Source organism: Colossoma macropomum, unplaced genomic scaffold (assembly GCF_904425465.1).
Source record: "Colossoma macropomum unplaced genomic scaffold, Colossoma_macropomum, whole genome shotgun sequence".
NCBI lineage: Eukaryota > Metazoa > Chordata > Actinopteri > Characiformes > Serrasalmidae > Colossoma > Colossoma macropomum.
Window position 1 is genome coordinate 8,202,099 of NW_023494801.1, and position 17,721 is coordinate 8,219,819.

General features: G+C 39.7%; 1 protein-coding gene across 1 annotated transcript in view; it reads left to right on the forward strand.

Moving 5' to 3' along the window:
• Window positions 1-1,551: 1,551 nt before the first annotated feature.
• Window positions 1,552-17,721, forward strand: part of LOC118821740 (transmembrane protease serine 9-like) — a 34,433-nt gene continuing 18,263 nt past the window's right edge. The window contains exons 1-10 of the mRNA XM_036590469.1: window positions 1,552-1,623; window positions 2,567-2,587; window positions 2,910-3,072; window positions 6,833-7,107; window positions 12,120-12,265; window positions 12,363-12,654; window positions 14,161-14,332; window positions 14,438-14,691; window positions 14,797-14,897; window positions 15,375-15,664. Of these exons, the coding sequence (XP_036446362.1) occupies window positions 1,569-1,623; window positions 2,567-2,587; window positions 2,910-3,072; window positions 6,833-7,107; window positions 12,120-12,265; window positions 12,363-12,654; window positions 14,161-14,332; window positions 14,438-14,691; window positions 14,797-14,897; window positions 15,375-15,664 (1,769 nt within the window). The 5' untranslated portion in view covers window positions 1,552-1,568. The remainder of the gene's footprint in view (window positions 1,624-2,566; window positions 2,588-2,909; window positions 3,073-6,832; window positions 7,108-12,119; window positions 12,266-12,362; window positions 12,655-14,160; window positions 14,333-14,437; window positions 14,692-14,796; window positions 14,898-15,374; window positions 15,665-17,721) is intronic.

Here is a 17,721-nt window from a genome sequence, read left to right on the forward strand (position 1 = left end):
TTTTTAAGAAACCTAAGCAAGAAAGAAAGAAAGTTTGGTGTATGTGTGTGTGGACCAGGTTTATGCCACATTATGGGGACCATAACCTGTTTATGTACTCATGTTGTGAGGACCTTGCTTCCTTATGGAAATAAATAAATTTTAAGGTGAGGGTAAGGATAAGGTTAGGGTTAGGGTAGTTCTGGGTAAGGTTAGAGTAAGTCTGCAGGAAATGAATGGAAGTCTATGTAATTGCCCCACAGTTTATAGGAATGGTGTGTGTGTGAGACTGTCTGTCTGCATGTGTGTGTGGGCAGGAAGGATTAGGCAACCACACTGTGTCTCAAATTTCAAAAGAAACAAATCAGTTTTGGCCTAAATTTGATACTTTTACCCTTTGTATCCTCCATTCTCACTGCTGGGTCAAACTGACCTGAACATTATGTGTGTAATATAAACATGTAGGGGGTTGCAAACATGGTAAATAAGTCATTTTACATTAACATATTTATTACACTAATTAAGCCCAGCAGAAAGGGCTTCATGATGCAAAAATTATTAAAAATATTTTTCCTGTATTTTTAATCTTTGAAACATATCACTCTGACATAACACAACGTAAAACATAACAGGACAGTTAAGTGAATGGCTTACTTTCATTACAGCGAGCCAACAACTGCTAGCCTCTTTGGGGGCATGTTAAAAAAGAGCTATAGGTTAGTTGTGAGACCCACAGCCTAATATTGGGCCTCATTCTCCAATATCTTTATAGGTTATTTCTGAAACTTGTTCTTGAGAAAAAGTCTATGTCAGATTCATGATGTGTTCTTAAACTACACTACTGTTCTCACCTTATGCTCTTAAGTGTGTTTAGATTCTGTTCCTACAAATCCCAAATAAGTAATGTTAGAATCTTTGTGAAAACTGTGTACGTGGATTTTAAGAAGAAATTTCTTCTTAAGAATGGTTGGTGAATGAGGCCCATTGTTTTTTAAATCATGCAACATAATCAAGTTTTTCATCAACTGTCACATCTCCTGCTCAGTGTGCATTTGTGTTAAATCCCACCAGGTGACTGTGGCCATGACACAATGGGTTAAAATGTGACCTCCAGGGGTACTACAGGTAGCCATGACTGGAAAAAATGCCAGAGATGGTATGAGGAAGAAACTCAATTAAGCAAGAGCATTCCTAAGAACTGTTGTCACTTGGAGCAGGATAAATTCCCCTTTAAAGGGTCTTTTCTTATGACAAAGGCTATCTACTTAATAGAATAAACTACTGGAAGGAGGAGGACTGGAAGACAATAAAACTGGTTCTATAACACTCATTTCCAGTAATGGCAGCAAAGTGGAACAGTGCTAAAGGACATTTTACACTTACATCAGTTTTGTGTATTTATTTATAATATGGGCAGACAAACATGTTTCACATTGATACAGATGTTCTTCCACTGAGACAGAGAGAGAGAGGGAGAGCGAGAGAGAGAGAGAGAGAGAGAGAGAGTTGGTGAGTGTGGGTGTGTCCCAGATGCTCACGAGGTATATATAAGGTTGAAATGTTGTAAGACAGTTTCAATGTGAGTGACGATGGTGATGTCAAGGACACTAAGTGTGGTGCTCGTCATCAGCTTCTTAGCAAAAGGTAAGTTCATCAACTGCAGTACATTTTCATGTGTTGCTGCTCACTTGCCTACTGAATAAATCACAATTCTTTCTAGGCTTCTTGTTTAGAACAGAACTCACCAAACCAGCTTATAAAGGAAATAGAAGGATATGTTTAGTGTTTATGTCCAAAGAGCACATAGACAGGTTTCGGGTTGATCTATACACTGACGTTATTCTTAGTAAAATTGCATTTTCTGGTGGCTTGTTCCCCAGCATTGTAGTCATGCAGTAAACTGTCTACTGGGGAACATTTTAGCATGCGGCTGTAATTATAAATTGTTTTCATCGTTGTGAATAAAACAGATTCTCGCACTGTAAAAACCTGGCATTTCAATCTAAAACAAGCAAATAGGCCCGTTTTTCTTTAGAATGTTGAGTTCACTGAACCTCTAGTAGTACATTAAAGGGAACCTCCACCTATTTTTCAAAATGTCTGCACCATTAAATTATTAAGATGATGATCAATGAGTAATGAGTATAATTTTTAGGAAGTAAGGAAGTAAGAGAGAATAATTAGTGATTTGTGTGTATACACACACACACACACACACACACACACACACACATATATATATATATATATATATATATATATATATATATACATACATATATATATATATATATATATATATATATATATATATATATATATATATATACACACACACATTTAAGAAATCCTGATCATTTATTTTGTTTAGGGAAACAAAACATATGGGGACGGAACTGCAAAAAGTGCTATACTTTCCTGACCAGTACAAAACAAAAAGCATTACCCAGATATAAAAGATTCTGTTATTCTTAATTCTGGATCCCATTTTTTCATTAATCCCTCGAACCTACAGCAAAAAATCCACTGTGCCATGAAAATGTTACTGAATGAGTAACTAACACTAACTTTGTTCTTTCTGTTTCAGTGTGCCACTCACAGTTGGGTGGTAAGTTATTTATTATAATTATGAAATGATATGGATACATAAATGAATAAAAGTGCAGCAATTAATATGTCATACTCAGTGCTACATACAATAAAATACGAATCGCAAGAACATATGTTGAGAGAGAAATGTTGTGTTACTACTGGTCCTCTAAAGCCACACTTATGATAACACATCAATATTTAGTGCAATTTAAGCAAGACAGTATAAGACAGCATTGTATAATTTACAAGACAAGACAGTGCAAGACAATCACAAACACATAAAGTACAGAGAGGGAGTCTTCCACCTAATTAGAATGTTGTTCTTATCTCTTTGCCAGTGTGCGGTGTGGCTTCTCTAAATACCAAGATAGTGGGAGGACAGGATGCTTCTCCAGGTTCTTGGCCTTGGCAAGCTAGCCTGCAGATTAGTGGTTTCCATTTCTGCGGTGGATCCCTCATCAATTCTAACTGGGTTCTAACAGCAGCTCACTGCTTTGCAAGGTGTCTAAAAAAATTCCTAGCTGTTTATGTTTTGAAACTGGTGTTTATTTGATGTCAATTTAATGAGATGTGAAATGCATGATCCCCCTAATTGACTCTTGGACCTACAGAATGTTAATAAAATCAAAATTCTAGGGGGGTTTGGGTAAAATGGTAAAATTGCAGGGTAGGGTAAAATACAAACTCAGGTCATTGTTTATCCTGCTTCACCAATGAAATGGCAAGCTTTTGTCTTTAATAATGTTAATCAACTAGTGATGCAACACTGCCTCAGGGTGGCGCTAGGGGGTATTTTACACATTGATTTTAACCTAATCTAAACTACTTGACACAAACATTATGGCCGTGCGAACGGTAGGTGGACATATATATATATATATACATATATATATATATATATATATATATATATATATATATATATATATTATATCCATACACTGCACATACAAATGCTTGTATATCTACATTTAACAGCTAGTGAACCATCCCATATGTAAAAAAATTATATTTCCATATTTTTTCAAAATATGTTTGTGTATATATTGTGGTGTAGGACATGTCACGGATAGGATAGGGTCCCAACGTGATGTGTCTAACTCAGCAGTTGAAGACACTCATACAAATCATTCATATTCATACAAAGCCAGTCAGTTCAAATACATCTGCCATTTCGATGGTGCAGGGAATTCGTCAGCTGATCTGCAACAGTTTGAGCTGGTTGCAGCAGCAGCGGGGTGTAGGAAGCAGACAGTAGCGGTTCAATTAGCCTCAGCATTGGAAGGCTCAGCCCTGTAGGTGCCCCGTGGCCAGCCTGCGGTTTGGTGAGCGTGTGTGGCTGGTGCACGTTAAAGAGAGACTCTAACAGAGAGAGAGCTCCAGTGTGGAAAGAAGCTGCATCTGCTTGCCACCGATATAAAGATTATGGTGGGGCTTAACTTCGGGAACTACCTGGCTGAGGTCTGTACTGATACAGCACCAGCAGCAGTTGTGGTTTGTAGAATCAACGCGTCTCACTGCGCTTATTGATACAAGCTCCCTGCTGTAGCCAGGTGTGCTCCCACACACTGAGAAAGGCACATTAGACAGCTGGGAGGCAACCAACATCCAGCTCAGTTCAGTTTCCGAAGGCTGGGTCTATCTGAGGGGGACGATGTGGCTCCTGGTTGTCCTGGGGGTCTGAGCCAAGAACATGAGTTTGGCTTGCACCCATACAGGATGCATGCATAATTGGCTCAGATTTCCTGGTGGCAGACGGGGCCGTGTGAAACGCTGGGCTTGGTGACAGGACGAGTGAAGCCATTTGGAGCAGCTGGCAGTGGGACCAAAGCAGAGAGGCGGAGCCCCAGCACAAAAGAGCAGCTTCCTCGCCTGTGTTGGCAACAGAAGGGATGATGGAGAGAGCAGAACTAAGACTGGAAGATCCAGGGCCGGGAACATCAGCTAGCTGAGAGAGTCAGCTGCATGGTGGTACCTGGAGTGTGGTGGAAGCCCCCCAGCCACACAGAGAACCCTGTCTATTTCCCCCGTGGTGCCAGAGTGCTGTTGAAGCCCCCCAGCAGCTTTGGAATTACCACGGCATCCCTCGGTGGCCCAGGAGGACCTCAACACCCCAACAGCCACAGCGATCAGCCCAGAGGTCTTTGACCTGTGCAAGCTCTTCAGGGAAATCCCGCCAAGCTCCCCAGTGGCACCAGAGCACTGTCAAAGCCCCTCAGCAGTTTAAGACTCCCCTCAATGGCTATAGGGGACCCAGGAGGATCGCATCACCCTGATGGCTGCAGGGAATGGGCTAAAGGCTGAGCCCAGAAGGATGCTGGGTACCCTTTGAATTCAGGTGCCCTTTAAGAGGCACCTATTTAATTTTGGCTGCCTTAGTTTCACCTTTACAAGGACTTTCAGGCTGAAGAGGCTGAATACAGGTAAGGTGGTGGTTTCTTCTGCTTTGGGAGTTTTCCTCTTTAGAGAGACAGAAGGCTGTGTTTGTTTTTGGCTGTTGACTAGGAGTGGCTGTGCTCGTCTTTCTTTCTGTTTTGCGCTGTTGCCAAAAACCTGGTATTAATGCTGTTGTGAACCATGATCTTGTCTCCACCAAGTTTCTTCGAGGACCCCCTACATTACAGTATTTGACATACAACCCCATTGCCGAAAAAACTGGGACACTGTGCAAAATGTAAATAATAACAAAATACAAGGATATAGAAATAATTTAAACCCTATGGTTATTTGAAAACAGTTCAAAGACAACATATACAGTGTTGAAACTGAGAAATTTTATTGTTTTTTGAAAAAAATATGCCCATTTTGAATTTAATCCCAGCAACACATTTCAAAAAAGTTGGGACGGGGCAACAAAAACTGGTAAAGTTGTGTAATGCTAAAAAACACCTGGTGGTTCATTCGCAACAGGTCAATAACATGATTGGGTGTAAAAAGAGCATCTCAGAGAGGCTTTCAGAAGGAAAGATGGACAGGGGTTCACCACTCTGTGAAAGAATGCACAGGCAAATAGTGCAACAATTGAAGAATAACGAACGTAAAACAGCAAAGAACTTGGGAATTTAATCATCTGCGGTACATAATATCATTAAATGATTCAGAGAATCTGGAGAAACCAAGGGACAAGGCTAAAAACCAGTATTGCTTCGGGCCCTCAGGTGGCACTGCGTTAAAAACAGACATGATTCTGTAGTGAAAATCACTGCATGGGCTCAAACACTTCTGAAAAACACTGTCTGTGAACACAGTTCATCACTGCATTCACAAATGCAAGTTTAAATTCTAAAATGCAAAGAAGAAACCGTATATAAATAGGATCCAGAAACACCGCCGCATTCTCTGGGCCTGAGCTCATTTAAGACAGACTGAGGTGAAGTGGAAATGTGTCCTGTGATCTGATGAATCAAAATTTGAAATTCTTTTCTGAAATCATGAACGCTGTGTACCTTTCATGATACTTAGTAACGTGTGATCGTTGAATAAGAAAATGGACAAGCTACAGGTAAACGCTACAGTACCCTGCGGACACAGAGAATCCCGCATCATGGTATTAACTAAAACACAGCTGTAAGAGAATGTTTCGGACAATTTACCTAAGCTCAATGGATGGGTTTTCACTGCTACGAATGGACAGAAGTGACTTTTCAGGGAACAGCCAGGGCAGTGGCATATGTGTGTATGTAAAGACAAATGGTGTAAGCACCACACATTGAAGCAGACGCTATGTAACTGTAATACCAAACTGCTGTATTTAAGTCTAATTAAGTAGTTAAGTTCATTTAGGAGCAGGGAGCCATTTGAGATTCAACCCCAGCATGGGAAGATGAGTGCTCTTAGTTTGGTGCTAAATAAGTCTAGAAATCACACTGAGGTGCTAATGGACATTAACATTGTCATCACAGTGGTAACTTAGTGACCAAAAAGTACTTATAAAGCAAAGGCTTTCGCATTAAACAGTGCTATGATACGCACAATGATATGTTCATTATTAATTGACAAAAAGTTAAGAGGTTCACTCTAACATTACATATCATGGTATTTGTCCATATAAAGAGTTTTGTGGGCAGGGAGACAAGTCTGCTAGCCCAGTGACTATTGCCATGGCAGTGTCCATGAATACATATACTAGTCCCACTTTCTTTTTGAAACATAAATATTGCAGAAATCACTGCCATGTTGTACAAAGACACAGTAACTACTTCAGGTGAGGCAGCAGCAGTAAACTTAGCTAACGTTACGCTAATCTACCTTCTTTTTTCAGCATTACTGCTCCACAAGTGACCGTGTATCTGGGTGATCAGTCACTGAGCACTCAGGGAAGTAACCCAAATGTAGTGACCAGATCTGTTTTGCAAGCCATCAAACATCCCAGCTACAATTCATCCACGAATGACAACGACATCGCTCTGCTGCAGCTGAGCTCTAGTGTGACCTTCACTCCTTATATTACACCTGTCTGCCTGGCTGCAGCTGGAAGCACATTCTTCAATGGCACTCTGACCTGGGTCACTGGCTGGGGAAACATTGCCTTTGGAGGTGAGAAATGAGAATGTAGTAATTGTAAAGCTAAGGTCAGTATCTCTGCTGTTAAAAAAAAAACACATTTAATTAAAGTTTATGTAAAGAGAGTTTATTCCAAGTAATTTTTGGAGCATTTCTATTGGTCTATTCACTATGAGATATTCACACAATATAAATGACTGCTGAAGTGTACAAGTGATGTAGGATAATAAAAATAATAAAATTAAATAAATAACAAAAAAGCTGGGTTTTGGACAGTGATCATGTGATCATGTCTACCATGTCAAAGCTGCCAAAGTAGGTTGTTCATTAGTACATGCTTTTTATTGAAATGATAAATAAATGTGGATCAATAATAATAATAATAATAATAATAATACATATTTTACATAGCATGATTAATTTTAGTTACAAAATCTCTTTGTGCTTTACACAGCACTGTAAGTCCATTTTGCAGAAACCTACATCTCATAGTGAACAAAATAACTGTCAAATACGAGCATAACACCAACTGTTTCTCCTTTATTTATTTTTAACAAAATCATTGCTCTAGTTTGTTATGCACCTTTTTCTTTTATTTGTTTCTTCCTCATCCCCGCAATTTTCCATGAGCTGCTATTACTGTTCCAAAATCTGATTTGACCTATACTAAATCAAGTGATATTGCCAAAAGTATTTGCTCATCTGCCTTCAGACGCATACGAGCTTGAGTGACATCCCATTCTTAATCCATAGGGTTTAATACAATGTCGGTCCCACCCTTTGCAGCTATAACAGCTTCAACTCTTCTGGGAAGGCTTTCCACAAGGTTTAGGAGTGTGTTTATGGGAATTTTTGACCATTCTTCCAGAAGCGCATTTGTGAGGTCAGACACTGATGTTGGACGAGAAGGCCTGGCTTGCAGTCTCCGCTCTAATTCATCCCAAGTGTGTTCTATCAGGTTGAGGTCAGGACTCTGTGCAGGCCAGTCAAGTTCTTCCACACCAAACTTGCTCATCCATGTCTTTATGGACCTTGCTTTGTGCATTGCTGTGTAGTCATGTTGGAACAGGAAGGGGCCATCCCCAAACTTTTCCCACAAAGTTGGGAGCATGAAATTGTCCAAAATCTCTTGGTCTGCTGAAGCATTAATAGTTCCTTTCACTGGAACTAAGGGTCCGAGCCCAACTCCTGAAAAACAACCTCACACCATAATCCCCCCTCCACCAAACTTTGCACTTGGCACAATGAGGTCAGACAAGTAACGTTCTCCTGGCAACCGCCAAACCCAGACTCATCCATCGGATTGCCAGACGGAGAAGCGTGATTTACTCCAGAGAACACGTCTTCACTGCTCTAGAGTGCAGTGGCGGCACTTTACACCACAGCATTCAACGCTTTGCATTGCGCTTGGTGATGTAAGGCTTGGATGCAGCTGCTCGGCCATGGAAACCCATTCCATGAAGCTCTCTATGCTGTTCTTGAGCTAATCGGAAGGCCACATGAAGTTTGGAGGTCTGTAGCGATCGACTCTGCAGAAAGTTGGCGACCTCTGCGACCTCTGCGCTCTGTGCGCCTCAGCATCCCCTGACCCCGCTCTGTCATTTTACGTGGCCTACCACTTTGTGGCTGAGTTGCTGTCGTTCCCAATCGTATCCACTTCCACCACGACTGGACTTGTTGCACAGGTGGGATCCTATCACGGTACCACGCTGGAATTCACTGAGCTCATGAGAGCGACCCATTCTTTCACAAATGTTTGTAGAAGCAGTCAGCATGCCTAGGTGCTTGGTTTTATACACCTGTGGCCATGGAAGTGATTGGAACACCTGAATTCAATGACTTGGTTGGGTGAGTGAATACTTTTGGCAATATAGTATAGTTTCAAATAGACTTTGTTTTATTTACCACTCTCTGCGTCTCTTTTTTGCATCTCTGTCCTCACTGATTATGTAAAAGCACACATTAAACATGTGTTATAAAAGGCTGTCTGTACCAAACCTCAGCTAACGGGCAAGGCAGCTACTCATACATGTAATTAGACAAAATACAGTCAAATGTATCAGCTGATTTCTTAATAATGTTAGATACATGATCCTATACCATCAATATGCCGGTTAACAGTGAACTTATTCATGCTGATTGTACAACCCCAATTCCAAAAAAGTTGGGATGCTGTGTAAAATGTAAATAAATGTAAATAAAAACAGAATGCAATGATTTACAAATCTCATAAACCCATATTTTATTCTCAATAGAACATAGAACACATATCAGATGTTGCAAGTGAGACATTTTACTATTTTATGAAAAACATTAACACGTTTAGAATTTAATGGCAGCAACGCATCTCAAAAAAGCTGGGACAGGCTGGAAAAGTAAGTGGTACTAATAAAAAAACAACTGGAGAAGCAATTTCCAACTAATTCACATGACTGGGTATAAAAAAAGCATTTTAGAGAGGAAGAGTCTCTCACAAGCAAAAATAGGCAGAGGTTCACCAAACTAAAAAAAATCTAAAAATTGTGGAACAATTTCAGAAAAATGTTCCTCAATCTAAAATTGTGAAGACTTTGGATATCCCACTCTCTACAGTACATAATCATAACATAATATCATTTAAAGGTCCAGAGAATCTGGAGAAATCCCTGTACGTAAGGGACAAGGCCGACGGTCAATGTTGGATGCTCATTATCTTCGGGCCCTCAGGCAGCACTGCACTGAAAACAGATCTGATTCTGTACTGGAAATCACTGCATGGGCTCAGGAACACTTCCAGAAACCATTGTCTGTGAATACAGTTTGCTGTGAAATCCACAAATGTACAAATGGTACATGTTAAAGCTGTATCAGGCGAAGAAGAAGCCATACGTCAATCCAGAAATGCCACCACCTTCTCTGGGCCAAAGCTCATTTAAAATGGACTGAGGCAAAATGGAAAACTGTTCTGTGATCAGATGAATCAAAATTTGAAATTCTTTTTGGAAACCACGGACACCATGTCCTGCGGACTCAAGAGGAGAGGGACCATCCAGATTGTTATCAGTGCACAGTTCAAAACCCTGCATCTCTGCTGGTATGGGGTTGCATTAGTGCCTATGCCGTGGGCAGCTTACACATCTGGAAAGGCGCTATCAATGCTGAACAGTACACAGAGGTTTTAGAACAACATATGCTTCCATTCAGACAATGTCTCTTTCAGAGAAGGCCTTGCATATTTCAGCAAAACAATACTAAACCACATACTGCATCCATCATAACAGCATGGCTTCGCAGAAGAAGAGTGCCTGCAGTCCAGACCTTTCACCAACAGAAAACATTTGGTTCATCATGCAAAGAAAAATCTGGCAAAGAAGATTCATAACTGTTGAGCAGTTAGAATCCTGCATCAGACAAAACTCCAGCAATTGGTCCCCTCACTTCCCAGATGTTTACAGACTGTTGTTAAAAGAAGAGGGGATGCTACACAATGGTAGACACGGCCCTGTTCAAACATTTTTGAGATGCGTTGCTGCCATTATTTTTTAAAAGAGTTAATGTTTTTAATGAAATGGTAAAACCTCTCACTTTTAACATCTGATATATGTTCTATTGTGAATAAAATATGGGTCAATGAGATTTAAAAATCATTGCATTCTGTTTTTATTTACATTTATTTACATTTTGCACACCGTCCCAACTTTTTGGAATTGGGGTTGTAATATGTTATGTGTAGGTAACAAAATAAAACTTTAATTTCTCATCTAATCACTAATATAGCCAACTACAGTGGCTGTAGCCTAAACTGAGCAGCTACTGGATTTAGCTATCAACATTGTGAGTGCTCCAAATAAAACATGAATTATGGAGTTTGCATCCTACAAGCAGAAAATGTAACTTATGCTCATAAACTCTTAAAGTTTTACAATAGTGATATTATATGTTAGCCTATAGCATGTGTGCCGCATGCTTGAACACCTCAAAAAGTCAAAGTTACTCTGGTACTCAGGCCAATGTAACGTCATGTACAGAGATGAACAGGCAGAGAGTTTAGGGCCGAACCACAGCTGTTCTAAGAACCTCTCACTGCTCACTGTGTAGTTTCATCGTTTTTTCCACATTTAATGTAATAAAACCCTTCAGAAACCTCTGAGGACATAGCTAGCCATGGCCATGCTTACACCTTAAATGAAAATTACAGCACAACTGCTAACAGGAAAAAATTAGCCACAATGCTTTGAGGCATATTGTTGCTGTCTAAATGTTTTTTCATTTTTATTTCTCTTCTTCATTTGAACACAGCAGCTGCCCTTGTGCTAAAGTTTCATGATGAATGGACCAACAGAAATGCTCCAAAATTTACTTTTTCCATTAACTTAAATCAAAGGTAAAGAATGTTTTTGTCTTCTCCTGTAAAGTTACTGTTTTGGAGATGCTTGTTTTTCTTAGGACAGGGACAAAACGAATAGCCTAAACAAATGTTTTTAATCTGGATTTTAAAAAAAGTCTAGAAAGTTTGCATTCCTAATATTCTCTGGAATGCTATTCCAGAATTTAGGAGCTATTTCAGAATGATTATCCACCAACTGAGCTGTAAATGATTCTAGGCATTCACAGTAAGCCTGACTCAGCAACGTGGAACACTTTTATTTTTATAATAATTTTGTAAGTATTATACAATCACACATTCATAGCTTATTGTGTACATTTGTATAATTTGCTTGGTCTGTTTGGCCTGATAATGAAATTAATCAGTTATGTTAACATTTGTTTTGAATGTTGTTGGTCTTTTGATGCTGAAAATAAAGTACTGTAGTAATAGCTTATAAAAAAACAAATTACTAGGTCTTAGAACAGATTTTAAATGATGAATTTTCATTGATGAAAGCTGAAGGCTCTGCAATGAAAATGATTTTTGGAGTTATGACACAAATCTAATGAGTTACTATAACTCTATCCTCCAAAAGTTAGCAGAGTTTACCATATTAGTAATTACAACACATTTGCACACCTTCACATTTCACAATATTTTACTGAGTTAAAATGATGTTCACTGTGTGTTTCCTCAGTAAGTCTTGCCTCTCCAATGACCCTGCAGGAAGTACAAATTCAAATTGTTGGAAACAGGAAATGTAACTGCTTTTATGGAGTTGGAACTATCACTGACAACATGGTGTGTGCTGGATTTTTGGCAGGGGGCAAAGGCCCCTGTCAGGTAATCTCTTCCTAATCTCTTCGCTGCTGGCATCCTCTCTTATTCCATTTAAAGATGATTATTGTACACACACACATATCTATCTGGTTCTGCACAGGGAGACTCTGGAGGTCCACTGGTCAGCAAACAGGGCGGTGTTTGGGTCCAGGCAGGCATTGTGAACTTTGGTATTGGCTGTGCTCAGCCAAATTACCCTGGAGTGTATGCTAGAGTGTCTCAGTACCAAGACTGGATCAACCAGCAGATCACCAGCAACCAGCCAGGCTTTGTCACATTCACTTCCACTGGCACTGATGGAGACCTGAGTGTGTCCTGTGCTGGCCTGCCTGCTGTTGCTACAACCACTACAACCACTACAACCACCACTGTCCCCACAACTACTGCTTCATGTAAGACTGCTTGCATTTATGTTACGTAACTAAATGCTAAAACTCATATTGACCATTCTACCAAATTTGTTTCAGTTCTTTCAGAAACATTCATATATTCAGCCCTAGGATTATGTTATAATCCATTTAATTGAGCATATGTATAAGTTAAAGTTAACCCTATTGTCGTTGTCCAAAGAAAAACAAGTATCTTCAAAATAGTATCTTTTACAAGAGAGGGTAAATTTTTTACTTGTCAATATAAAGAGGTTTTATTCCATGCAATTTTGGAGCATCTCTATTGGTTCATTAATCACGAAAACTGAAAATCACAAAAAATGGAAATACTCAAATTTTGATTTCTTTTAAATTGATGTCAAAATATGAGTTTAATTTTAAAAATTTAAAAACTTTATTTAAAAATTGCTGTCCCACATTTACGTTCCCCCAAATACTGTGGCAGTAAGTTTTCTCTGGTGGTTTAGAGATGGGTTTGCTTGCTTTGTCTGTTTAAAGTTAACTTACTTACTGCAACATGGCTGAAACTAAACTTACAACTTACTAAAGTTGAACGACCCGCTCAGCATCGGCTATTCATTCTACTCATTCAGGCTCCTGTATGGAATCACACTGCTTATTATTCAGTCAGACTAGCTCATATTACCAACTACAAGTGTAATGACAATGATGTGACTCGCAAACGGAGGATAACAGGTGTGACTGGAAACCACACAGGTTTACCACCACTAACATATTTAAAGTTTGTTTGTGGCTTTGGAGCTGAGCAGAATACACCGTCCTGCCCTCTGTCATGGTATGGGGTCTCTTTTAAAAGTCACGCAGGTCAATCTCTTAACCAAAACATTTGCATTACTGTAACACATTACTTTGTGCCGTGTTAGTCCCAACACTGGTGAGAGACTATTTAAGATAGTGCACAATTGGTTCTATATGTCTTTCATCATCATTCTTTACAAGATCACGAGGCCTTGTCTAGACAGACAGCTCAAATCTGATTTTTCAGCATATCCAAGTTTTTATATCAAGTTTTCTGCAGACCAAATGGCAAAAAAGCCACACTAAATCTGTCTTTTTCCAGTCAGATTCAAGCCACATTTGTAGGTGGTTTTGAATCGGATTCAAATCTGATTTCCAGTCATGTCAGGTTTCATGTGTTTTTGTCATTCAGGGGTGGTGGTTCATAATGTCAGAACACGTGACATGAAAGTCAGTGGTGCATATTCATATATTATAGCTTAAACATGGAGAACAGAAGCTTTTAAAAGTCTTTTAGGTAACATTTCCTACTTTGTATTAAAGCCTGTCTCAACCAATGTGGATATGTGAGCAAATGCAACTACAGTCTGACCATACAAATCAGATTTGGTCAGTTGTAACCTGAAGTTTGAAGAGTTGGTCAAACAAGTCAGATACAGTAATCAAACCCGATTTGCTTTTCTGTGTGAACAAAGCCCAAGACTAGTCTCAATGCTGAGAATTTTTTGTTCATTTCCTCTCTTGCTCCAGCTGTGGTGTGTGGCAGTGCCAAGCTAAATGCTGTTACAGGAGGGGGCAACTCCTTGGCATCTGCAGGTGTGTGGCCATGGACGGCCAGCCTGCAACGTAATGGTACTCATGTCTGTGGAGGAACACTGGTAGCTGAGCAGTTTGTCTTGAGCTCCGCTGATTGCTTCTCTAGGTAAAGCCACAGCAACATGATATATACAAATTGAGTCAGTTAGGTCAAAACCAAATCAACACACATTAGTGCTAGTTGTCAGACTTGATGTTCTGTATCTCACAGCTCCACCAATGCTTCTGACTGGACTGTAATTCTGGGCCGCCTCAAACAGAACGGCTCCAATGCCAACGAGGTTTCTGTCAACGTGATTAAAATCTCACTGAGCACTGGTACAGCGAACAACATAGCAGTACTGCAATTGTCTCGTAAGCCAACACTTACGGACTATATTCAGCCCATATGTGTGGACCTGGGGAGCAACAGTTTCCCTATCAACACTCAGTGCTGGGCGTCTGGCTGGGGTTCAGGAGGTGGAGGTATGTTATTTGTGTGTGAAACACTATATGAAATATGTCTCTTTTCAAATCATTCCAATGGATGTCATCAATTTTCTCTCTCATGTTGTTCTCTTTGTGCTATAGTTGAGCAAACTCTTCAGCAGTTCAACACTACTATACTGGACTGTGGGAGCGCATCCTCATCTAACAGTAGCATCTGCACAGGAGTCATGCCTTTAGAACAGGTCTCTAATTAATCTATTTTTACAGTAGGCATAAAATGGTATAAAAAGTCCACCTGTTTTGGATGAGATCCTCAGTTGAACTATGCACTTTTTTCTTTAATAATGTTCAAAGAATATATATTTTGGTGAATGATTTAAAAACCCAAATTGATTTTTTGTCTTTGCAAGCAAGGCAAAATATAAAAAAAGATTTTTTTTATTGTGTTTAAATCCTATTTCTTTACAGTACATGATAGTTTTAAGAACTGAAGAAAGCTGCAGTGTTATTTTCAGAGCACTTTTTCTCAGCACGGTCATCTTTGTGGAGAGGTGTGAATAGTTTAAACAGCAGGTGGTTCTCACCCCTCCTCTTTTACCCCTAACTTCTCACTAGCAGCTCAACACAGAGTCACAACAGTGTCCTAGTTCATCTGATAACAGAGTTAAGAAACTCTGTCTCTGAAATACTGACTCATAATCTTTCTCTCTCACTCTCAGACTAGTATAGGAGGTCCTCTGATGTGTAAGGTTGACCAATCATGGGTCCAGCCTGCAGTTTTGACTCTGGCTACCAAGCTGTCTCGTGCCTCAGATGTTCAGGTCTTCACTAAAACATCAAGCTTCTCAGAATTCCTGCTGACGGTAGTGGACACCTTCCCTTCCAAAGCCAACACCACATCTAACAACACCACCACCGTCAGTCCAGTCAGCTCCAGCGCAACTGAGTCATCTACATTCTTCTCCGTCATGTCTCTCCTTCTTCTCCTGCTTTCTGCTCTCATTCAAATGTTCAGATAAGAATGATTGTGTTAGCTCACTAAAGTACTCAGAAAAATAAACTATCAACCCAAGGGACGAGTGCAGTACTGTGCAGAAGTCAGAAACCACCCATAATTTATTTAATTTCTAGTCAAAATAGACTTTAAAAAGACCTACTTTCAGTTTTTCAAAGAAATCTGCAGGGATATTTTTCCACACCTCCGAAGTTCAGTCTTAGAAGTTAGTTGCCATTTTTGTCCCTCATGATCCAAATAATCCCAAACACTTTCAGTGATGATATTGTCTGGACTGCATTGTTCTGAGAACATCAGCAGCTTCTGTGTTTGATTTGCACAACAGCTTCTTGACAGCTACACATCCTTTCAGACTCATTGTGTTGTCACAGTGGAAGGATGGACAGAAACACCTGTGGATTTTTTCAGATCTGAAGTAAGAGTGGAGCTTCATTTTCCCCTCCCTCTCAAAGATGAATGCTTTAAGTACTGTTTATCTGATGGTAACAAATTTGGTGGCCTGTTTCTTTATAACCTTTAAATAACTCCTGTTTTTTCAATTATTTTCCTTTGTGTTCCCCCTTCCTTGTGCATGTGGATCATCTTATAACTAATCTCATCAGAAATATCTCCTGAAAAATGTACAACTTGTACTAAATGTCCGGTTTTGACTGGAAAATAAATAAATTAAGGAGGCTCTAAATTGGCACTTGGTCTCTTCTACAGTCCATGCTCTCCAGTGTAACTCATATCATTAGCTAGTTATCATAATCCTTCATGAGCCCTTCTTTAAAGATGTATACATGTTAGTTAAATGGTGGAAGTGACATTCATCAGGCTTTCTGCAGATGGTAATTAGGTCTAATGGTGGTAAAGTTTAAGTGAGCTTATCAAAAGAAAAGTGAAGACCCATATTTTGTCCTTGAGGTCTGGTTTTAATGCCAAGCAGATTATTCAGGTTTCATTACTCACTCCACCGTCTAATGTTTCAGATGGTGAAACTAAACAAAAATTGCACTCTTAAAAATAAAGATGTCAAAACAGGTTATTTGGAGCAAAGCATTTTTGGTTCCCTAAAGAATTTTCAAATTGATGGTTCTTTAAAGAACCACTTTTGTAAATAATATGTGAATTGTAAAAACCTTTAAAAATGTATACTGTGGTATACTGTAGCAATGGCCTAGCAAAACTTTAGCAGCCACCTTGGATAAAATAACAGCGGGTTAGTAATACATTAGCAACCACCTCCAATATCTCAGCAGTAGCTTAGCAACACCATAGCAACCACTTGGGATACCATATCTATGGATTGGCAGCACCCTAGCAACCACTTTGGATACCATAACAACTACTCAGCAACACCTTAGCAACCCCCTGGGATACTACAGCAATGGCCTATCAACACCCTAGGAGCCACTTGGGATAGCATTGACTAACATGGGCGATGCCCCAACCTGACGAAACTTTGGGATGTGTTGAAGTCACACTAATTCATCTCTGTGATGTTTCTTATCATGCACTCTATAATGTGTTCTCTCATTCGGCTTATTTTACATTGCCCATGCAGTAGCAGTGCATTGGTTTATAGCACAGCTGCTGGGGTAACAAACTGTTTTCACTGTAGACAGTGCAGGTTTTTTGACTTTTTGCGGTCAGGTCGTCTGGATCAAAGCTGTTAACAGGTGATAATTTATCCCAATAACGGTCCCTGGCATCCCTGCTGAGTTTGTCTCGTTATAGACCACTGTAGTCGTGCGTCATTCCGTAGTCCTCATTATGCCCATATTAGAAACTAAGCTCCATTTCTCTATGGCCAGAATGAATACGGTTTTAGAAAAATCGCCTCTATCACATCCTGTGTTAAACAAACATGTTCAGAACCCGATACGTTTTGTCCTGTGTAAATTTTTTTCCTGAATACCACTGGAAAATCATGCCTTTCAACCCTCCATGAAGCTGAAGTCAGCTTATTTTTCATCAGCTGCTTGTTGGAATTTCCCCGTTCCACCTTAAATGGCGCAGCATTTCAGAACGTGATTGCTGCACCACTTAAGGTGGAACGGAAAAAGTTG